This window comes from Pezoporus wallicus, unplaced genomic scaffold, assembly GCF_028554395.1.
Source record: "Pezoporus wallicus isolate ANWC-B61680 ecotype Strahan unplaced genomic scaffold, APGP_CSIRO_Pwel_v1 scaffold_6362, whole genome shotgun sequence".
Classification (NCBI taxonomy): Eukaryota; Metazoa; Chordata; class Aves; order Psittaciformes; family Psittacidae; genus Pezoporus; species Pezoporus wallicus.
Genome location: NW_026637663.1, coordinates 2,355,481 through 2,380,039, shown reverse-complemented (window position 1 = coordinate 2,380,039; position 24,559 = coordinate 2,355,481). Strand labels below are relative to the sequence as shown.

Genomic DNA, 24,559 nt, shown 5'->3' with positions numbered 1-24,559 from the left:
TCCTCTAGAATCATAAAAAGGCACTGGATAACTAAGGTTGGAATGGCTCTTTGGAGTGCTCACATTCAATCTGTTGATCACAAGGACTCCCAAGTCCTCTTCTGCAAAGCTGCTCTTTGGGCAGTCACCACAACCTATATTGCTGTAAGGGGCTATTCCATGCCACGTGGAATTTTTCACTTCCTTTTGCTGAGCTGCATGAGGTTCCTAACAGCTCATTTCTCCAGCCTCCCTCTGATGAGAAGCTCTGCCCTCCAGTGCATCATCCACCATCCAGCCCCAGTTTAGCATCAGCCGCAAGCTTCCTGACAGTGCATTCCATCCATGCACTCCATCCCACTGTTCAAGTCATTAGAGAGTATTTGCCCCAGTACCGGCCCCTGGGGGTGGCACTGGCAATCAGCTGCCACTTGGACTTTGCACTATTTTTGATCAGAACCTTTTGAGCCTCACATTGTAGCTAATATTACATCCAAATTGAAGTTCCAACTGTCCAAGCCATATCCCACCAGTTTCGCCACGGAAGCCAAGTGATTTACAAAAGCCAAAGTCAGTAACATTCACTTTTCTCCCCTTGTGCACAAAGCCAGGCATCTTGGCAGAGAAGACAATCAGGCTGGTCAGGCATGATTTGCCCTTGGTAACTCCATGCTAGCTGCTAACAACCTTTGAAAGGGAGAACTCAGATGCTTTCAGTCCTTTAGAAAAAGTTGACGCCTACTCCTTTCCCAAAGAAGATCTTTTGAAAGCTAACAATTCGCCACTTTGTCAGATTACTTGACACAGATGACCAGAAAGGATGAAACAGAAATAGAACCATGTATCATAGGTTTATTAGGGAAGAAAGTTATACTTCAAGACCATATATTTGGCACTGTACAGAAGCAAAAGTATGTGAGAACAATTAAAATGTTAAAACCCAAATCACCATGAAAAATTAAAATGCTCTTTAAATCACTTTAGTTCCTTTTTTGTCCCCATACAATTTACAGTAACTACAGGAAGCAACCGAAAAGGTATTAGACCTACACTACGTGTAAGCTGGGATGAGAGTGAGAGATGGAGCAGAGACTGTATCCATCGCTCAGGTATACTGCTACTCTCCCAGGCTGTCAGAATGGGGGAGTCTTAATGGGGGAATCTTAAGCAAAAGCTGTTAAGATGTTACCATGAAAAAGTAAGACCATGAGTTACGGAGTAAGCTGTTAAATGCTAGATCTTTCAGAAGGACTACTAAAATTCTATGTTATTGCAAGCTTCCAAATGCCTGCTTAAAAATTATCATTATACCTTTCATCCATGTCAGCTTTTGCTTTCTGTTCTGGATCAGATTTCTGTAGTATTTTAAAGGAAGTATATCCCAATTTGTCCCCAGGACGGATCTAAGTCAAATGAGTTTCCTCCTAGCTGACTCTTGTATAGGTAGCTTCGGCTTTTTGGTAGACAAATAAGTTAAAAGCAGTTTCTAATTTGCAAGTTACTTATCCCATGCCTCCGCACAGTGAAGGAAAGATACCGACAAGGAATAAATAACATACCAAATAAGATGAAAACTTTCAAATAGTAAAGGATAGAAAGTTTAACTGATGCTGATAAACTGCTGAATACGTGTTTCTGCTGGGCTATACAGTGCCACTCTAACATGGACAGAAGAGTAGATTCCTATTGAACATCTAGTCCAAAGGCTGCCAAGGAAGCAGGATGCAGGTCTTTGATCAATAATTAAAATGTTAGGTCAACAGTACTCACAAGAAGAATACAGCTCTTTCCTTGGTTATTGTATTGTGCAGAGCAATTTCCCGAAGAATTAACAGCACCTTTTACATAAAAATTCCAAACATATTTATCTAGTGAACAAGAAAAAATCTCAGCATCTCTAAGCAGTACTTCTGAGATGTACAGTACTGTATTTATATAGATATACATATACCTCAAAGTGAATTTACACTGGGACCTGGTGATTAGTCCAGCAGTGGGTGAACCCACAGGATAACTCTTCAGGAGAATACATTGCCTTCGGTGGGTGGCCAGTTACATGGCACGATTGCATAGGGGAGCCCTGGCAGGCAGCAAAGGACAGTGTAATATCCCATTAAGCAAGCACAGCATGCTTAGGTCATTCCTGCAAGATATAAGAAACTTCCAGATTTTCAAGGCTAATACAGTTCTAGTTTTCACAAGTCTCACACATTGCAACCACCTGTCTGTGCCATAAAGACCCAGAGGAGGAAGGCAGGACACCAAACTTATGTCATGTCCCTGCTTCCAAGAAGAAATTAAGCAGCACCACAGATTTAGGCTGGTAAAGGGGGGACCGTGTTTGGCTTCAAGAGGGTATCTTGAGTAGCTGGTCTTCATCATTTGCACCATTTCTCTTGGGGTTTTTTCTTTTCTGAATCAGTTGCTCACAGTTCTCTGGTAGAAATCATTGGAAAAGCATGGTCTGCCTAAGATAGGGAAGCAGACTGCTACCATTTCCCTGGGATGGGCACGCCACACTCATACCAGCCCACATAGTAGTAAGGTGTTGTGTGCCCAATGCGTCCAAATGATACGGGCTCCTGGCGGTACTGGCGGTAATATCCTGTGGTGGGGAAAAATGACCATTTGCATTACAAAACAAAGACACAGTAATTTAACAAAAGTAACAAACACAGAAAGAGTCAATCCCACAGCTCCCACAGCCCAGATGAAAACTTAGAAGCTGTCTGGTATGGAATTTTGTCAAAAGGGTATTTGCTAGCCCTTGGTATTTGGCCTAGATCTTTCTTGAATGGTTTAACTCTGGTCCTTTCTATTTCTTGTATTATTTTGATTGTTTTTACTGTTCAAAATCTCTTGAACTATTGTGTAATGCTGTGGTCTGCCAAAGAGTTTCTGTATTTCACTCCAAAAGGTGAGTATATTTCAGTTGTGTTTATGAAGTTTGTAAGTCATTTTAAGTATATGAAGGACTAAGGGTCAAAAATACCATTAAATCGTATTATCTCATAGGGCTCAAGAGACTCTCAACAAACATCAGCTTTTCACAAAGCACAAAGGTGTCATTTCATGCAGTAAATATGGAGTTAAGCCCTTTCTCCCCCTTTCTCTTCATTAGCAGGAAGAATGTGAATGCTTAAAGCATTAGGAGAGGTGCAGCATTCTTTTCCGCATAGCTCGTGCACTGGAACATCTGAAACACTCATGTCTTGTGCCAACAGTATAATTTCTGTGTGCTCTCTATCTCTGTCTCCCAAACCTAGTAATACACATCTGGATTTATCATCCCTCTTTTGAACTGAGAAATGAAATGCAATACTTCCCAGTGATATAAAAGTATCAGTGACTATTTCAGTTTCTTCCTGGTAACGCCACCATGAAAAGGCTGTCAACAAAGAATTTACCATGGAAACCATTAAAGCCAACTGAATAAGTTAAATCAACAGATTTATTGAAAAGATTGACTGACTTTCAGGACTGGGTTTATTTTGTGAAGCAAGCTATCACCCTCTTGGCTGGGTGACCTAAACAGCTTACTCAGAGAAACTCCTTCAAGGTGAGAATTTTCACTTGCAAGGAGACACCTACCAGGTGAATACAAAAGTACTGCAGCCCAACCTTAAGTCAGTAGACATACTCCTATGTATTTTGCATTGAATGAACTGGTCAGAAAGCATTTGCAAAAGCCATATTTGTGAAGATGTATCTGGCACTTTGTGGCATGTGGAAGAGTTTTTGCAATGAGGCTTGCGTTGTAATTAGGGAAAGGATTCTCAGATCTATACAATTCTTTTCTTCCTAGTTCTGCATTTTGTTCCTGTAAATTATTTGCATTGTATGTCCTTCTCTTTCTTTTTGTCTCCCCCTCTCAACACTCACAAGTTGTTCCTTCTGAGACTCTCATAACCTGTTCTGCTGGGCCTGAGTACAACATTACCTCGCCATCTACTGCATCAGCTGGACTTGCTCAAAGAGCTGCCAGTAGCAGTGGACAAAGAGTCCCTATGTGCTCTGCTCCCTACCCTTTAATCCTATGATGGGATGACAGGCACCTGGCCAGCATCCCACTCCCCCATTGCCATACCTCGGATAGTGGGCAGGGCTTCAACGTATGACTGAGGTCCTGTTCTTCCATCCAGGTGTGAATCCACAAACTGACAGTGGTCCTCGCCTCTTCCCCAGCTATCCCCAATGCTGTAGAAAGTGTCTGAAGGGTGACAAATAAATTATTTGACATAGAATTACTTTTGTTTGGGATGTTCCTTTCCACCAGGAAATTAGATATGGGAGAAAGCAGAAGTACTACAGTGACAAACACGGTATTACAAATGAACAAGCAGCAGCTGGAAATAGGAAGAGTGCTACTTACACAGTATGGAAGTAGAAATTAGGGCAAAGAGAAATGAGTATAGCTCAGTAAGAAATAGTCTCCACATTGCAAATTCATGGACACTGCACCACAGGTGATGGAAGGAATTTGAAGTGGATCAGTCATTTCAATACATCATGAGAAAATCAAAACCCCTCTATATATCAATAGTTTGACTGCAGTCTCAAATGGAAACTAAAAACTGTGGAGCTCTTTCTCTAACAGACAGGATGGGTCCTGACACCCGGTTTGTTTCTTACTGCATATTCAAAAACTGTCTTTAAACTATACCAATGCGCTGCAATGAGAGTATTAATAATTAGCATAATCTGAAAAGCCACTGAGATATTCCCCCTACCCCAGATCAACAATATGAAAGTCTCCTTCATTGTCTCTCAGCACCTACACCTGTACAAGAGCTACTGCTAACTCTTGAAAGTACTGCTCACCCAGCCACTCAGTCTTTCCTTCACTGTTCTCCAGTCTGCTCTGGGATCCTTAGGGTTTATTGTTCTGTCTGCATTCAGCTGCGACTCACCCACCTGTGGAGCAAGAGTGGGACTTCCCAGGGAGATGTGTGGGGAGCAGCACTTTGTTTTCACAGTACAAAGAACCCTGCTTTCTCAGGATACAAACACACGCAGGCTTCTCAAGGAAAACTTCTGAGGTCTGCTTGAAAGGTAATGCTCAGGGCATGAGGACAACACAAAAGCAGGGCAGCTCAGCTATCCCATCAGACCTTCTCAAGGGAAGGACTACCAGATAGCCATCACACAATTCTTTCACAGATGAGGTGAAGAAAGCACGAAGATGGAAATGACAAGTAATCATATATCAGAAAATACATCTTTGTGCCTACCTTTCAGGTCATCACTGAGGTAAATCTTGTACCTTAAGGAGTTGCAAAGAACCACCCCGACAAACTTGCGGTACCAGGTTCGTTTCACATACTGCTTGCCACTGCAGTCTGAATAAGTGGGGTCGTATTTAAAAGTGAATGGGATCCAGATAGGCTCACCACCTTGGAGAAAAAGAATAAAAATTCAACATTAAGGACAGACTTTAGAATTTTGGTTTGAGTCTTGCTGAGATTAACATCTGATAATATGTTTTATAAGACATGCTGCAGCAGATTAATGCATGGCTCTTCTATATCCAGAAGTACTACTTTGAGAATAAGAACCATTAAGAAAAAAAATAAAAAGCAAGGGACTGAATTAAATCCCTTGTAGGCAGAAGACAATAATAAAACCATTACAAATATGATTTATGTAGTAAGCCACGGTTTTAAGAAAACAGTCTCACTGGTTTTACTAAAACATCTTCTCTACCTAGTGATACTCAGTTTCTTAAGGAGGCTGATCCTAGGTCTGACAGTGACACTAAGTACAGTCACTTGTGTTATAACACTAAGTACAAAACTTAACCCTTTTGCTAAAGAACAGATGTTATGAATTCTGTAGTGACTAACAGCCTGTGATGTGAAGTTCCTTTTTGCCATTTGGTTAAAAAGATCAAATCAGAAATGTACTTTTCTGTTTTGTTTTCCCACATTACATCAAAACAGATGAGTTTCTAATAACAGAGAAGTGAGAACTTTCCTGGGGAACTCTATCTAGAGCACTGCTGCAGAGGAGACTGCTTAATTGTATTGCAAAAGACAATATATTCCTATTGGCTTACCTAAATGTTTGCTTTATACTAACCAAGACAATGTAATTTCTTTTGAAATTGCTGTTGTAGTAATGTATATAGAATTACACAAACAGATTCCAATGTGATAATTGGTATTTTTCTCTCCAGCCGCAGCACGAAGCCCTGTTTTTACTGTGCTATTTTGAGGTGGTTTACAAATGAGATTGAAAGTTTATTCTATTAGTCATTTCTTCCTCCCTCTCACTAGGCACATGGACTGAATCCTGCAAGAAACTGAATGTGAGAAGCTATCGATCAGCAGTCCTTGAAACTCAGCACCAGGGAATCAGCTCTTCCGATTAGGGTCTGAACTGGCTTATTGCAAATTTGGAAATGCAAGGCAAGTTCAGCAGGTTCGTGGCATATCATTCATGTCAGTAACACATCCTTGAATTTCTTAGTATTTATAAGGGCATGATGATCAGTACAGACGAGCATAACAGTTCAATAGGAAAAGCTGATCCCACTGTCCAAGCTATGCTCAGGCAACTGAGGGACACAGATACAGAAGCAATATAGTTTAGTGCTTATAAGTAAGCAATTAAAGCTGTTGTACCAGGCAAAAGATGGGCCATAACCAAGTGCTTATTCTAACATATCTTTAAGAGATTTCTTTTCAAAGACCAGAATAAGGGGTTTGAAAATGGAAAATGTTTTTTGAATTAGCACAATGAATTACTATCCGTCCCTGCTTAAAACTGTAACTCAAGCTGTGGGTTAATGCGATTCTAACACCTGCATTGTAACTGATTTGCACAGGTTTTACACACTTCATGAAGAACCAGCAGGAGGAGACTTACCCGGTGGTCTGACGATGAGGAGGGGATTGTCTAGAACAATGAAACAAATTAAAAAAAAATCAGTATTTTGCTCCAAATGTTATTTTATAATGAAACATTCAGTGTCACTCAAGACAACAGAGTAAGTTGCAGAGTAACTGCTTTTAGCTACATGATGTGTATGGGACTTGCATGTCTCTGCAACGTGCAAAGCTAAAGAGTGTTTGTTATTCCACCGTTCTTCTCAGTTGATGAAACTTGCCACAGGATAGTCTATTTATTCTAATATGGTAAAAACTCTACTGAGATTAATACAAAAGTTTAAAGCCACCTTTGAAACACGTTTCCTCTTCTCAGAAGGTCCTCAGAGCAGGAGGACAGTTTCACCGTACACTTCTGAATAGTCTAAGTTACACCTGCAGGCCTGCCTTCCAAAGGGAAACAGAACCTACCTCTTGTATGGAAATCTTGGTCTCAGACCATCATGTTTAGCACAGTTATTTAGGGCTATTCATAAATATATGGAATTTATCATTTGAACTCTTTTTGTCATAGTGGCAGGATTTTTGCAGGGGCCCCCTGAACAGTGCAAGGAACACTGTCCACTACTTCAGGAGTTTCTGCGTGCTTGATATAAACCCTTTTTTAAATGAAGAAGGGTGGAATAGGTGTGGAGTAAGGACAACAAAACAGCATGATCTAATGCATTAGCTTGTCATTATTCATTACATTGCAGTTTCTGTCACGTCTTTAGCCCTTATTGTGCACAAAATACCTGAACAAAAAGCATGGTGCTTGTCTACTGATGGGGAAGAAAAATTCTAGGAAGTTTTTAGTTTGTTGAAAGAGAACAACAGTTTTCTGTTCTCTTCAGTATCTTACTCAACACAGGGATAAGATTGAGCATTTTTAAACACCTGCTTGATCCTATGATGGCATTCTTTATTGAATATACCCATCACCTCAAACCTTTTGGTTGCACCAGAAGAGCACTCAGAACTAGCAATTTCTATCTCTTCTGACCAAGTCCATCACTGTAACTGTATTATCTGGCTTTAAATTTAATAAATGCTTTGTACTTGTGCCAGCTGGAAAGCCACCTTTGGCCACACGACAAAAGAAAGGTCAGTGCTGCAAATAAAACTTTAAATTTGGTGGATTTAACCTATTAAATAAAGCTAAAAAGCTAGCTGATTATGGATGGGAAATCTAGGTATTCAGGCCTATATACTGGCACACAGCTAATCGGCAAAACTCGCTGCAAGGTATAGCACAGAATCATTAACGTTGAAATAGACCTTTAGATCAAGTCCAAGTGTTAACCTAGCACTGTCAAGTCCATCACTAAACCATGTCCCTAAGTATCACATATGCAGGTGACTCCACCACTTCCCTGAGCTGCCTGTTCCAATGCTTGACAACCCTTTTGGTGAAGAAATTGTTCATAATATGCAATCTAAACCTCCCCTGCTGCAACATGAGGCCATTTCTTCTCATCCTATCACTTGTTACTTGGAAGAAGAGAGCAATCCCAACTTCACTACAACCGCTTTCAGATAGCTGTAGAGAGTCCCCCCTGAGCCTCCTTTTCTGCAGGCTGAACAACCCCAGTTCCCTCAGCCATTCCTCACAGGTCTTGTTCTCCAGACCCTTCACCACCTTCATTGCTCTTCTTTGGATATGCTCCAGCACCTCAATGTCCCTCTTGCAGTGAGGAGCCCAGAACTGAACACAGTATTTCAGATTCAGTCTCACCAGTGCTGAGTACAGGAGAGCAATCACTTCCCTAGTCCTGCTGGCCACGCAATTTCTGATACAAGCCAGGATGGTTCTTGGCCACCTGGGCACTCTGCTGGATTGTATTGGTCCAATGTTAAATGTTATGCTCGGATTTATACCTGAGCTTCTTACTCCTTAAAAAAATCTAAGTATGTTATGGAGGACCATTTACTTATCCGCATTTTTGTTTCTGTGAAGGCTTACTTCCATGGGTCTTAATGGAGCTTCTGAAGCAAGCACTACAGGGTAGAGTCAAATGGGAAAAGGCACAGACTGCAAAAGACCCATGTCATCAAAAGGACAAAATTTGAAAGAAACAACAGACCTTTCACTCAAATAAAGACTGAAAAATTTGCCCTTTATTAGTCAGTGGAGTCATTGGCCTCTGGCTTAATGGAAGGAGAAGAAATGGGTAAAAATAGTTCATTTAACATACTATTTTTAGAAAGGGGTGTTGCTCTTGAATGGACTATTAGCCCTGTGAAAGAGCAGTATGCCTTGTCCAAAAAAGAACAGAGAACTTTGCCCATCTGATGGAACAACTGTTTCCTATATTTCATCCAGAGACAACTGCTTCCAACTGTTCAGCTGTTCACAATTAGGAAGCTAATATACTAAATGTTTGGTCAATCTATCAAAGACATTAAACTTCCCATTGCTTTTGTATTGTAGAACATTAGTAGTCTTTTGTATTTTAAATCCAACTTCCTGTTTCCCTGAAGCTCGCTTTAATGTCATAACTTCATAGTGGCATTCGGAGTGCGCATTATTTCCCTAGCTTCACTGAAAACAAATAATTTACCTTTTAAAAAATAAATCTCAAAGCAGTGAGTTCAGAATCATCACCATTATTACCGTGCTGGTTTCAGCCACTGCTCTGCCACAGCTGTTAACAGGAATTCAGTTTTGAGATGAAAATAAAAAGCAAAGCATACCAGATTCTGTGATAAATGAGACCGAAGAGCTAACAGGTCCATAACCGAAGGGATTCTTTGCTTGGACTTTAAAATAATACCTGAAACAAAAAGAGAGGGAAAATAAGCTTAAAACATCAATTTGACTGCAATGGCTAAACTATAAATAATACTAAAACAGGATGAGAATTAAACCAGCAGAATTCTCCTGAGTTCAGGTGCTCTTTGCATTAAATGAAGCTGGATACTGAGCCAGGGTACGAGCTGGCTGCTAAAGACAAATTCCTCCTTTTTTGCAGTTGCTCTCATGCATGTTTTTGGATCATTTATTTATATCATCCCCCTTCCCAAAACCACACACAATTACATCCACTTTATACTTAGCAACAGACTAAAAGAAAAGATAGCAGGGCAATTGAATTCTTGGTCTCAGGAAGAGTTTTAAACCAGATTAACTCCTATGAAAGCAGTGGTGTAAACTGCAGACTAAGACTGGGTGAGATTTACATGAGATCAGAAGCTCAGCTTTTGACCTTTCTGTAAAAACTCCAGCAGCATTAACATCACAGTACTTGAGTAATATGAGAAAGCTTCACATATTGCCTTATTGATTCCCCCAAAGTATTTAAATCATATGCTTAACTTGAAGCACATGACTCACCACTAGAACTCCATTCTTTGCCCAATAGAAGCAAAATTATCCTCACCCTTAGAGATGAATATGTGTAAGCACATTTTTAGTTCATTTCCAAATACAATGATTATTACTTGATGCCTACCCTGACATTTTTTCCCCAGATTAATGTTTTCTTCTTTTATCTTTGTATCCAGTCCAGCAGAAACCAATTAGAATGGAAGATTACTGTAAAAATTTCCAGCACAGCATTTTTAAAGTGTCCTAGTCTAGGTTTTCCTTTCTTGCTTACTCAATTTCATTCTTGTAAAGAAATTAATAAAAAAACCCAAAACATTACTGTGCCTCTGTAATATGCACATAGGATTTGTATCCAGAAGCATCTCCAAAAGGTCCACACATGACCTGAGAAACAGGGCAAGTGCTTATTCACAGGAAGGTTCACCACCAAGCACAATCCATCTCCCACGGCCATGTTCCACCCAAGTAGCAGGCCTGATCCTTCTTAGCTGGTGAAAGTGAGCCTGCCCCATTGAAAACATGAGGCTATGCTTGGTGGTAGAGCTCTCTCCATCCTGCACAGAAACCGACCAGTGACATTCTTCTTGCATGGCCCGTGTTGGGCTGACAGTGTGGTTCATAGCAAAGGCGATCTGATGTCCCTGGAAGCTATTGCCATCTGATGCCGTTTATTCACCAAGCGTGGTCAACCATCTACATTAAAAGCTTCATTCCCTGTTCTTCCCTTCTGTCCACAAGAGATGACAGCATCCCTTGCAACATAACAGTGTAACATGGTTTAATGCCATGCTCTAGGCATACCAGGCAGTGGGGAAATTCAACACAGTCCTGTCCGAAGAACTTTGATGTGTTTAGTGTGCCATTCGATTTTTACCATGTGTGCTTTGCTATACCATCAGATGTATCTGTTCCTCAAAGACAGCCACACAGCAGGGCCTGGAAGTGGCTCCTGAAAGCATCCTCTCTGGCCTAAGCACCAGCTAAGCACATACAAAACTATTCCAAATTATAAACCAGAGGGGACCCAGTTGAACCAGCCCTTTGGCAAAGGTATCATTTTCCATTAAAAAGGAATGCCATTTTACGTGCAAAGTGAACTGCTTCACCTCAGAATCAAACTGCTGTCTATGAAAAGGCTGAAAAGATGCGCAAACAACATCCACTTCTTCAGCAGAAGGGTGACAGTTCTGTGAACACCATGTTTTGCTGTGAAGCAAGTCAGTCACTTCCAGGGTTTGTACCAGGGCATCTTCTTGTTCACTCCATAAAAATTACAGGTGGGTCTTCTAGGCGAGGTCAGTGTGGAAGCTACAGGAATGGAATATTCTGGATTTCATCTGTGGCACGAGCTTTACCTTTTATCTGGGCCAGACCCTCTGTGGGACATGTTCCCACCCCTGCACAGGGGATGTGCCCCCTGTCCCTGATGCGTCCCACAGCTGATACCAGAAACCAGCTCCACTCCTGCTTTCTGCAGCCAGTTCTGCCTCTAATTAATGACTATACGATGTTCACAAACAACTCACAGCTTTCCTTAAAAGACACATATACTGTAGCCAAAAGAAACCACATTAAATAGTGAAATGTAGCAAGGCTGTGCATTTTCCTCATGCCTAGCACAATCCTCTTGCTGGCAGAGATGCTTGCCTGTGGTTTTAACTATTGACCTTGATTTCTTAACTGCAGCTTCTGAGTGTTTAGCATGGCTGGAGAAAGAGGAGAGGGGAGTCAAAAAGCCTCCCGTGTGCTGCTGTACTTTTGGCCACCCAAGCAGAGCATGGCAGCCTGAGCACTGCTTTAGTGTCCTGAGCTGCCAATGCTGTCATGGGCCAGCTGCACCTGTCCACACCTCCTTCACCCACTCATACCTTCTCTACCTGGATTGGGGCATGGGCTGGTGGCACAAGCCTGACCACAGGGATGGGACACAGGGCAGCGATTCCTTACACTGGTTCCCAAAACGGCTGCCAAACTATGACAACTTACCCCAGTGCTTGGTGTAACTACTTCAGAAGAAGAGAAGTAAATGTTTTCAAGCCCTCATCTTTTCTGTAATGCGTCAATGCATGAAACATCTGTATGGATACCTGACTTCTACTACTTCCAAAGAGTTATAATTGGCTACCACCTTTATAATACAGTGGCACCTTCTGAGCAGCCCTTTCAATGCACTTAATGTGTGTGTATTAATGCTAGCTTCAAAACATTCCCATGAGATACATAAGCACAATGATCCACATCTGAAATAGGAGAGAACAGCCCAAGAACCTCATGCACCTATTTAAGTGGGGAAAAACACACAGTTTTGTATCTAACACATAGTACAGGAACTGATTACCTATGGGATCACCAAAACTGTGTAGTCAGGTGCCCTGCTACATACATAGAAGCCTGTCACATGATAGTTCAAGTTGCCTGTCTGACTGTTTGGAAAAAGCAGCAATGAAATTATGAGCACATTTTTCTTCGTTAAATTGGAAAATTGGTTCCCAAGCCTTTATGTACACAAGAAGACTCTAGTCTTGCCAGGAAGAGAGCCAGGTCTCATGCCTTGCTGACCTGTGATTTAAACACAGACAATGCTATGATTGCTGTACTAAGAATGTCAATAAAATAATGCAGTCAGGATATATTTCTTTCTCAGACATGACAAATAAAAAAGAAATTGCCAAAGCCTTTCTAGGTCCAGGCATCTGACATTGTCATTAGTCAGAATCCTTCAGCTGATGAATTCACCAGGAAGTCTCAGATCAGTATAACTCAACTGCTCTTCATCACGTAAATGTATGAAACAAAATGTTTAATATATCAGTTGATTGCACTTTCATTTCACTTTACTTAGCAGAATTTCAATGGATTGTTACCAATAGGCACAGAAGAGTCACAACTGCAACAAGAAAAGAACCTTTTCCTTCTAAGAATAAACCTCCTTTGAGATTTTATTTATGACTTCTACTGACATGTCAAGAAAAGACAGAGTAAACTGCTAATGGGGCAATGAATATGTAATGTTTTCATTCATTTAGACTATATGACTAATTGTATCACCGTACCTGTCACTTGGAGCAAAATGATTTTATGATTTAATTCAAGGTGTCTCCATTCTGCTGGAATTGAATAGCTGCCGCTTGCAGCCACAAAGTGAGATAATCACTCAGCAGGCTAATTCGGGAAGCAGCTGGTTTTCAGAAAATTAGTTAACTGTAAAATCCCTTTTTCCATCCTCCCCGAAGGCATGCCTGCACGGATCCCCAGCCCCATGCCCTGCCCAGTGGCAGGCTGAGATGGTGGGATGCCAACCAGGCATGGGATGCACAGCAGCACAGTCCACTATGGCAGGAGCCATAGCAAAGCAACCACATGCCAGCCACAAGGATGGTGGGATGGCTGCTGTGGGACCTCCATCAGCACTGGGCAAGAGCCAAAGTGCATGCACAGAGGGGAAAAGCAGAGCACGTGGCTGCTCCTCACAGAGGGGAACCAGCATGCTTGACCTGGTGTCTGGGAGGGAGAGACACGCACTGCCTGTGAAAGGGAGGGGATGAGCTGATGTGACAGCACCCACAGACCCACTGCCCGGCGGGATTGGTGGCTTAGAAGGAAAAGAGGCTGGGAGAGGGTCAGGAAAGAAAGGCAGATTTCCTTCCACGAGCACATGGAGAGGGCAGCAGGGGCTGTATCCCTTCTTCTACAACTGCACTATCCCTCCAGAAGAAAACATGTAAATAGGCTAGTGCAAAGTGCCTCCATCCATCAGAAATGGCCTACCACTACATCCATCATCAATATTTACAAAAAATGTTGTAATAAGACACTAGAGCAGAGCTGGAACAGGAGCTTCCTTCACAGCTGGTGTGATGCAGGTCTACTGCTTGTGTTTCAGCCAACAAGGGTTTCATTGGTATCTCACCTCTTCTGAGCTGCTCTGGTGAGACACAGCAGCCAGCTGGGGCTCGTGCTGCTTGTTGCACATGCTGCAGCTTTGCTTTAATGGAGATACAGAAAGGAAACAGAAATTTTTGGTGTATCTGGCTGCCAGAGCCATAAGATCCAAGCTCTGTTTGCAGTTGTGAGCCCCAAGTAAATGTTCAAGAGCTTCCTATGAAATGCTCTGTAAAACACTGGAATCAGTAGCAGCAGGCACTGTGGGATCAAACTGTACCTGGAGGGAAGAAAACCCAAATGGACAGGGAAGAAGATTTGATGACACATGGAGATATGATAGTAAAGGGCAGTAGTTTAAATCACAAGACTATCTAGCCACTCCCATCAGGCACTGACTTTGGTTTCCCGCAAAGAGGCAGGAAAAAGCCTGACCATGCTCAAGAAGGGACTGAAATGTTTATGACAAGGATTATAGTGTTTGTGACTACAGGAGACTGGATTTAGTGGTTGAGCGGATGCTGCCCAGCCCTTTGCATCAGTCTTCTGGACAGCTGAGAATTAATGTTAAGGAACAGGCTTTGTCAAGACTGCTGGTATTAAGATTTAGTAAGTTTTAAAGTAATGTCAGTGTTTACATTCACATGTCGCAGGGAAACAGCTCCTGTTCCCACTGAAGCTGACCAGAGTTTTGCTAATGGAAAAACTTCCACTTCTCAAATGGAGGTTAGATAAGGCCTCAGAAGACAGCTTACGACAAGGGTTAAACATAGACTTTCTTTGTAAAACCTAAACCAGGTTTACATTGTGTAAAACCAGGCAAATGTTTTCCAGGGTATTTTGTCAGCTTCAAATCTTCTCTGGGACTGACTTCTGCCAAGATGTCAACCTGTTACTGATATGCTGCCCACACAGCTAGGTTGCACCACTAGTAGCCCCTCATGGTACACCCAGCAGTCCATAGCATCTGCATACAGCAAATCCAACTTAATTGGAGATTTCTCATAAAATTTATTAACAATGCAAACACAGTTTTTAAACTAACTTCAAATTTCACACCATATTTTCTTAGTTAGCAGGGGGTCTTTTCCCAGTGGTTTCGGAGTTATTTTTAAGACAAAAAGTATGCAATCAATTCAGTCTGTTGATTTGGAGACTCTAAATGAGGTTGGCTGATACACACAACTTTTCTGTTGCAAAGAATTCTCCTTCTTCACCACAGACCCCACATGAAGCCTTTACTGCCTCCACAGAGTGTACAAGAGGCCAATGGATCATACCACTCTTCAGTAAGATGCTGGGAAAATAATATGCTTAAAACAAACAGCACTTGCTTGATCCTCCCTACTTTGCTTTGAAACAGAGCCTTAATATTAACATAAGTTACCAGCTTCATGAAGATACATGAATCTATAACCTTGCTGTTTGAACTCCACTCAAAACCAGCCAAACTGTGACCTTCTGAAGCCTAGCATTAACATACATCTCAGTGGATATATCACAGGTTGGCAGCTCAACTGCCACAAATTCTCATGAACTGAGCATGGCTAGGACAGCGGCTGCAGGGTTCCTGGGGGTTTTCACTGCAACAGCTCTTTCTGGTGACTTGGAGCCCTTGAGATGTTGGACATGAGAAGCCAAGAGCTATCAATGGCCTTCAAAACTGCCCTTGGGGCAGCAGGAGAAGGAGACTTGACTGAAAGCCAGTGAAGGGGTGAGGTGCTGCAGTGAAGGTAGAAATGGCACAGAAGCAAGATAGAGAGTACCACAGCTGGGGGAAGCTGGGGCATACAGGCAATTCCTCCTTGGCCTGTGTCGGGGACAGGGTGAGAGTGGAGGACTGAAAACTAAACTGGGATGTACAGGAGTCTGGGATGTATTTCCCAGACTCATAATTAGAGAGAAAAGTATGAGAGACACCAAGCATCTGTCAAAAGATGACATTTTAATGTAGCCCCTCTGTGGTCATTTACTTCCCACCCAGTCGCCATGAATTATTTCAGTATCATGTCAAGCATGCATGCTTGTTCTGCTATTTCAGTGAGACTTTTTACAAGATAAAAACCTAAAGCTCCTGCCCAACTGACTTCGGAGCAACTGCCATGGCCTCGTTCCATATCACCAAACCTTCTCTTCCAGCACAACTCATGTGAACAGACAGCAAAAACAGACCAGAGAAAGGCACCTCTCCCCACCAGCCCTTAGGTATCAAATCTTGGCCACATCAGTGGGTGGGAATGGCCACATCACATCTTGCCAGAGTTATGCTTTAGTATTCTCTCCCAACAAAATCAGCTCAGTTATGAGTAACAGTAGAAAATGCATTCTTAATCAGATTTGCTCTGTTACTGATATGTGGTTTTATATGCACATATGCATGTACACACAGTCATCTGCTCCAGGCTTACTATGGTAAAGATATCATGTCAAGTAGCTGTGCAGTTTGTAAAATGATTTGCTGTCAAACAGAATGAGTAAAATGAGATATAAACATTTATACTAAGGCCAAGAAAAACAATTGACAGTACTCAGAATTTGTTTTACTTCTCTAACACAACTGAAAAAGAGTGGATCAAATCCTTACCGTGTGTTGGGCTTCAGGTTCTCAATTGGCAAATGAGTAGACCCTGCAGTCCTGGTTGACCACTTATTCTTTAAAAAGTCATCATAAGATGCACTGTAAACCAGATAACCTGTAAATGGGAAAGACAAATAGTTGTGAGGATTCTAAACAGATTTTAAGTAAATGATATCCTTAGATGCCATGGTAGATTTTATGGGTTACAAGGAGTAGAAGCATCTTTGAATATGAAAGTGATTTAATGCCTAGCTCTTCTGGAAAATCCCAGGTTACGAGAATTTCTTGTCATTAGCTAATAATGATGGAGCATTACATCAGAGAATGGTACATCAGAGCTGCATATTCTGACTTAAAACACAGTGAAGACAAAAAGATGTCAGAAGCAACACATTCACCACTTTAAGTGATACATTGTCTGTGCATAAACTAATATAGTTAGAAACACCAAGGGGATTTTGAGGGAAAAAACCACCATGTTATACAGACTGCACTCAGTAAGGTACTGGATCAACAGCCTTGAAGAAGGAAAAGCTGCGGGGCAGGCACCATGTAGCCTGTTCAAGTGCCACTTTCTCCTTTCCCGATCATTCAGAAGTTCCCACCCCTTGGCCACGGCTGTCAGCTGCAGAGCTTGGAGAGGCTCCTTAAAAGCTGGATATTAGCACCAAAGCAGTGCCTTTTCCAGTGCTTACTTCAGACCTTTTGGGTCTGCTGACAAACAGGGGTTGATTAATTTCTGAAGTATTTCGGTTATTTACTCTAGTGTTTTTCCAGCAATGTTTGAGATTAATTCTTGAAGTCAGTTGGGTTTCATTCTGGCTCTCAAAAGGTCTAAAGACATTAAAGGACATTTAATTGAATACATTTGTTTAACACATTTCCCATCCCTGAATCTTGCTTGTACTCAAGAGTACTTGAGCAAAATTTCTGTAAAGGAATTAAAAAGTAAAGTAAAGCATAGCCTGGGCCTCAGACACCACTGGAGATAATTGACTCTGATACACTCTTTCCCTACAAAATAAGCATGCTAGAAGACCACCAAGCAAGCCAGAAGCCCCTCTACAGGCAGACCGTTCCTGCAGCCACACTTATAGCCAGGCAGGATCCAGACCAGCTCCAACCGCGCAGTTACCTTTGCTTGGAGTGGAGTGAAGCCAAATGTGAAGGATGCTCCAAAGGCAGGCTTGGGAGCTACCTGAAGTGGAGCTGAGGGCACTGCCTAGGGGCAGAAGTGCTCAGGTGAGCAAAGCGCTATCACAGATACCATCCAGGCAAGAAGCAGTGACTTCAGAACCATTGGCACAAAATCAGTGCCAAAATCTAAGACTGAGGGATGACAAGAGTGACCTTTCTCACTTCTCAGAAAGTAGCTCATCTCCCTCGGAAAGCTGTAGAACAGCAAGAATTTTATGAGCTGTTGACTCAGTTCAAGGTAAAAATGGTCATTTAAGAAAACCTTCCCCACTACCCCATCAGGAGAGTAACCCTCAGGAGAGTACCTGTTACCATGTCTCCTCGAGCAGGTTTGGCCCAGTCCACAATGACAAAGGAATGACAGCCTTCAACTGCCACAACAGTGATATTGTGAGGGGCTTTCAGGGGACGCAGATCTTTCTCTCTGAGGTCATTAGGGATGATTTCATCGAGGCTCTCCACTTGGAAGTGCTCCAAGGCTTCTGTCAAGGAGCAGGGAGCTGCTGGGTCTTTATTGAGATAGGTCACATAAGGAGCTGGAAGACACACGAAAGGGTGGGTTTAGTTGGCAGCTTGTAGGTACCACAGGCTGGCAACTTCCTGAAAAGAAGAGAGTCAAGTTTTGTGGTGCATTTTAAAATTTCTCACCTTCCAGATGTTCACTACTGCCAATAAAGTACGGCTAGTGTTCAGTTTGATTGATGAGCAGGGGGAATGTTAATATCCAGGTCTACCTCAGACTCACAACCATACCCAATTAGGCAAAGACAGAAGGATCATCTTTGCTGTGAGAGGCAGAAGAGAGCGGTCTGACTGCAGGACCCTCCTCATGCTACTGCCAGCTGATCTGGAAGCAGGGGTGAAAATGCCACCCAAACTCTGCCTTTCCACTTGTGGGAACAGATCCCTGCCAGGACTTAAGATCACCCGAGACTTTACGTGTCTGAGTGGTTGGTTTTTACATAAACATCCTGAAGCTGGAGTGAAGCAGCAGAGGGAACAAGAAGATTAATTCCAAGGTAAAGTCCAACCAGGTCAAACAAAGGGATTATTGCTGGGTACTAAGGGACCAGGAGTCATGAATTCTTACCTTCAGGCATGTGATGCCTACCTGTACCTTCTATTTTTAAAAATAGAAGCTTTATGCTGACTGGAATTGCACTTCAGTTCAAGAAAAGATTAAACCATCTTTTTTAAGTCACTTAAAAGTCACTGTAACATTCAAAGTAAAGACTATAAAACTTGCTTTGGAAATGTTTATTCAGTGGCAATAATACAATTCATTGAAATGGTAATATTATTTCCCTAGTGCCTTGAAATGTTCATAAACCAACATTTCTTGGTTTATCTTATTGCATTTCATGCCCTAAAGGGATTTTTTCCAGATCTTGCAATGAAGTTAATTTTAGCCTCTCCAGCTAAATGAATCAAGAAGCACTGTCAGCAAGAGAGCCGAATAGAAACATCATGAAATTGTTTGGACAGGGAAAACTGAAGATGCACTGGAAAAAATCTCAGCATATATAAAAATAAACCTTTTACTCCAGTAGTAGAGCTCCACTTTAAGCCACACGAAGCTTGGGGATATTGGAAAGGAAGGCAAGACATCAGTCAAAGCTGACTCTCCATGCCCTGAACTCCCTGCTAAAATGCCAGGTGAACCAGCAGCTGACCTGACCTTAGTTCAGATGCCAGAGGTTTGTAAAGGGCTGCAGGGGGGTCACCAGTTTGGGATGGAGGCTGGAATACAGTGCCCTACCACCTCCAAATCCCTCTGGTCTGGCTCTCAGATGCTCCCCTGACAAAGAAGCAGAAGAGCTCTGAAGTCAGAGCTGGAATACACTTAACAGCTCACAGAGATAGAGGCCAGCATCACGGCTCCTATCAATGTATTGAGGGTTCCTTCACCAAGTTCCTTCTATACAGCAAAGATACAAACAGCAAAGTCAAATTTATCTCTATTTGTTTTACTTTTTGGGAAGTTTATAACCAAAATACCATTCATTCTTTGACTTGGAAGCACACCTTTGACATACACGCTTATGCAAGGCTGGTGAGATCGCTGGGGTTGCATGGGTCAGTGAAAGGAACTTGGTTCCCCAGAGAAAGACACACCCACATGGAGACTTTCATTGATTGAATTACTGGTGTGAACCTAAAATAATGCAGCTGAGCTGAACTGAGCACCAGAGTCAACAGTTGCTCTCTTATTGAACACAATGCAGAATACAAAGCAGAACAGTTATGCTGAAAGAATACAAAGAGGCTTGCACTGTTTCAACAAAAGTAGTGTGGGTCCACACTTAGACAAGCAAGCGTCAAAGCTAGGAACAAAGTACTACTGTTTGAGTTTCCTAGTTGGCAGTCCTTACATGGACCACACACTAGTCTGTTGGATGCATCTGTGCAACAGCCTCAGCTTAAGGGCTGACCTTGCTAGAAAAAGAATTCTTTGCAGCACAAGTAGTAAGTGATGTAAACCACAGGACAACCTTACCAGTGAACCGTTTCTTCCCAGCGATATCATATGCTGACACAGGGCTGGTGCCAACAACACTCGTCTCTGGATAGACAACTTCCAGTTCTGTTGTTGTAGAAGCAGTGGTGGTGGTGGCAGCGGCGGTGGTTGGTGGCAAAGTACTCTCAAAAAACTCGTAGTCTTCAGAGGAAACACGAGATGAAAATGTTAGCTTGCTTCATGTTATTATGGCTTAACCACGAGAAGGGAAACATTCCTGTCACCCGCCACAGTCCCAGAGCAGTGCCACACACCCTGCCCTAGCTGCCATATGCTTCTTATGGGCCTCTAAGGCAGGGTTGCTTGCGTCTCAGACTTGCAAGTGTTTCTACCAAACTGATGACAGTGAGCCTTTGCCCTGGGATACCAGTGCTGTTGCTGACTTAGACCTCACTCACACAAGTAAAAAGGATAACAATAAATGAATGCATTCATATGCTTCGTATGCTATTTCCCCCCACAATCCTCAAGAAAAGACAACACAGTGATTGAATCCCTGGCCACAGCCCTCAGATGCAGATGGAATGAGATAAGGGAGTGAAAAAATAGCTTTTTGAGAAATATCTGTGTTATTATTCTAAAATGCTAGAGCTGGTTCAAAAGGACTTTCATGTCCAGAAACAGTTGCCTTTGGACCCTTGCTCTTCACATGTGATGTAGGGCTCTGGAAAAGTTTCCCAGCTCACCACTGCCTGCTCAAGCTCCCATTCACCAACCTGCCCCCTCAAATCTAATTCCAAAAAAAGGAATTCAGGGAAAAAACCAACCCCAAACATGCCACTTGCAACAGACTTTTACCATCATCATATATCACATATGCCTCTGGAGTTGCTGTCACTTCTGAATCCAGTCCTGAGAAGGTATCTATGGGAAGAGAAAGAAATAAAATTCCATGAGGATTCAATGGTCTCGTCCCCAGCCTCCTAGTAAAATACTTCTGGAATGAAGTTTAAAATAAAAATTTTTAGGCAGTTGATTTGTAAAGAAACAAGACAGCTGCCTAGTTTCCAGATAACACAGTGACAGCCCGCTCTGTGTATTGAGAGTAATAGCTGAGCAGCTAACTGCAGCAGCTGGGAGTTTTGCCGAGGGAAAACAGGTTCAGGGTTTGATTTTAAGTTGCTACTTAAAATCAAAAGGAATGCACCCTCCAGGAGCAATGCCCTGGGCCCCAGATGCTCTGGAGCAAAGACAGGCTGCCAGCAACTGTGTATAATGCTCAGGTCGGGGTTTGACAATGTTTTATAGTCTCTGGAGCAGCAAATGTGAGAAACTTACATGCAAATAAACCAACCAATAAATTAAACTGAAAACTTGCATTTAAATATTTTTGGGGGGGAATAAAAATCAAACAAATGCTGAGCCATGACATTTAGAGACTGGCTAGCAAGTAATGCACCCCAAAAGGAATGGATTTGTAGAACAAAGTAACTGATGCTGGACTTTCCACAGTTGTATTTTGGACTAGCTTTAGTCTGATCCTGTGGGACTTGAATGCCCATTACAGGTGGGGGCACAGATGTGTCATTCTGAAGTACTGTTTCTGCTTTAGTTTCTTCCAGCAGGAATTCAGGTTGTGCACATCGAGATTGCTCTACGATGCATATGAAAGCATAGCAAGAGGAGGTTAATGTGAGGTGCACACCCCAAACATTCTCTCAATCCACCCCACAAAACAACGCAAATGCACCCACAGACTTCCCAGTTGCCTATCCCTACATCTTATCTCAGTATTTCCGCAGGTCATGTATCCATCATCAGATACATGAACCATCATGCACCTGATCCTGTGAATCCTGGAGGCCTCACTGCATGCTCTGAGAAATTCATTTCTCTGCATGTTATGCAGGGGAGCCAAAGAGTACAGAAGCCTCAGATACGCTATGAAATGCATGGCTAAGATTGCATATTAGCCATGAAATGCAAACAAAGCAAAAGCATTGTGATGGAGCCCACTGCAGGTACCATGAGAAGTCTTCAATGAAATGCTGGGACTAGGGAATGGCCAGAGTATGAACAAAGACAAAAGAAAGACAGCTTTGACCTCAGGATACTACACAGGAACAGGTAATGTTATTTTTACTAAGCCAGTACTACAAACAATGTAAAATTTCAATTGCCAGTGTCAGTCAAATAGTTCACAAATATAATTTCAACAATACATCTTCATTTTTCAGGTTTTTTTTTTTATTTAGAACCAACAGTTATTGTACAAAACTAATTTTTTGTTACTACAGTAAGTTTCTTTTAAATACACAGTAGCGATTTCAATGACAAAATAAGCTTTGAGAATACAGAAAAAGGTTAATTCTTGTCAAAATTTCATATAGAAAATCTGACATTTTCTCATGTTAGACTTCTGCAGCCACTTTTCAGAAGAAGATCCACTTGGAAGCCACTTGACTTCTCTGAGGGTAGTCAGTGTAGTCAGCAGTGAGCAAAGTAGATCCTTTGCTGAACTCTGCAGATCTTCTCATCACAGTTGGCCATCATTAACCAATGTCTATAATGTATGCACTTACCTTTGACTATATCCAAGTAAACAAGAAGTTTAGATGTGCAGAAGTGTGAAGTTCTTCATGGGCAGATTTCAATTCATTCACACCTATTAGCTGGTCAGCCTTTGTTGATGATCCAGCAAAACTAAATACTATTTTCTGGTTTTGTAGGTGTTCAGTCTCTTCTAATTTACTGTCTGTGCTTCTTTGGCATGAACTGTGGCACGGCAATGATAAGGGTACTTCGCAAAAGACTCTTTCTCACATTATAATCTTCTGTACACACACACCTTTTGCTGCAGCTCTTAGTGAACCTGCTTGTACCAGATGAGCTAGGTCTTGCTATGACCACTTGCCACAAGCTTTTGGCATAAGTACAATGGACTATGTAACCATCACTTGATTTTATTACACATAACGTGGTTGTCTCCACTTTTCATTCCTTGTGAGTTCATGTAAAAATTCAGCTGATTTCACTGACAAATCACACTTGTGTGGCCAGTCTCCTTCCTGAAAGTTAAAGATTGCAGAATCTACTGAAATGTTGACAATAAATTCTGCTGGGTCAAGCAAAAATCCTGCCAGAGAGTAAGTAAATTTGCCAAAGCTTTAGAATGTTTGGCAATGAATTTTGGCACTTGTGGCCTCTGGATGTTTGTGAGTAAAGCACTTACAAAAGACTATCAAGCTTTGGCAGAAAAAGGATTTCATCAAATGATCTGGAGTATTTTCCAGACTCAGGTTAAAGGCAAAGGCAACATAAAAATACGATTTGGAAACGGTCAAGGGAAAACTGCATGATATATTTTGATAGTTCACGTAGTAGTTGTTTATCCCTCTTGAAATAGTGCACTTGATAAACAAAACTAGCCATCATTAAAGAAATACCACAAAGATGCATTCTTTTCAAGCAAGCTCCTCTGTGAAAGGTTGGTTTTGCTGCATTTGTCAAATGTTTTTTTCATCAGGATGAAAAAAACGGAGAAAATCATCAGAGAAACTTTCGTAATTGCCACGTAGGGACTAACACGGTTTGAGCTGTATAGCAGGTAATCCAGCACTATCTTGTCCTTCCAGTCTTCCGCTGTGATGTGCTTGCAGATATACTGTCAAAATGGCAGCAGAGGTTTTAGGAGTGTCTTAAAGGCCATTCTCACTGAACACGCAGCCTGTGTATAAAAACAGTTCTCATTCAAGCCCATCTGGTAGAAGGAAAAAAAAAAAACAACAAGCAGAATATTTTGAAATGTTCACAAAATCACATGAAAAGTCCCCACCCCACAACTCTGCTAAAAATAATACTGCACAGCTTTTTGTTCCTCATCTTCTGGAGTGTATAACCAGATTAATGCCAGCCATATTACATGAACTCTTACTGTTCTTACAATATGTATTCTCAGAAGAGTTCCTTCAGCTATCAAATAGCACAGGACAAAGAGAGGAAACATTGTGGGGTTTAAGCAATATTTAAGGTAAGCAAAAGGAGGTAGTGGGAGTGGGAAGGACTCTAAATCTAATAAAAAACATGGTCCCTTTTAGGCAACTTTGAAAATACCAGGGTGACTCTGTATGATAATATTTGTAAAGCTTTTGTAAATACAATTAAGAACAATGAAAGCTCCAAAGGCAAACACAAAAATCTTGAAAGAAATATTTAATGATGGTAATTTTTACATATATACATATGTTTGTTTGTGTGTCTACACATCCATG

At 41.8% G+C, this 24,559-nt stretch overlaps 1 protein-coding gene across 1 annotated transcript in view; it reads right to left on the bottom strand.

Moving 5' to 3' along the window:
* Positions 1–1,763: 1,763 nt before the first annotated feature.
* FNDC1 (fibronectin type III domain containing 1) overlaps positions 1,764–24,559 on the bottom strand; it is a 58,996-nt gene continuing 36,200 nt past the window's right edge. The window contains exons 12-20 of the mRNA XM_057406872.1: positions 21,147–21,212; positions 20,328–20,489; positions 18,136–18,366; positions 16,640–16,748; positions 9,540–9,619; positions 6,847–6,876; positions 5,211–5,372; positions 4,067–4,189; positions 1,764–2,584 (exon numbers count right to left, since the gene is read on the bottom strand). Coding sequence (XP_057262855.1) covers positions 2,469–2,584; positions 4,067–4,189; positions 5,211–5,372; positions 6,847–6,876; positions 9,540–9,619; positions 16,640–16,748; positions 18,136–18,366; positions 20,328–20,489; positions 21,147–21,212 — 1,079 coding nt within the window. The 3' untranslated portion in view covers positions 1,764–2,468. The remainder of the gene's footprint in view (positions 2,585–4,066; positions 4,190–5,210; positions 5,373–6,846; positions 6,877–9,539; positions 9,620–16,639; positions 16,749–18,135; positions 18,367–20,327; positions 20,490–21,146; positions 21,213–24,559) is intronic.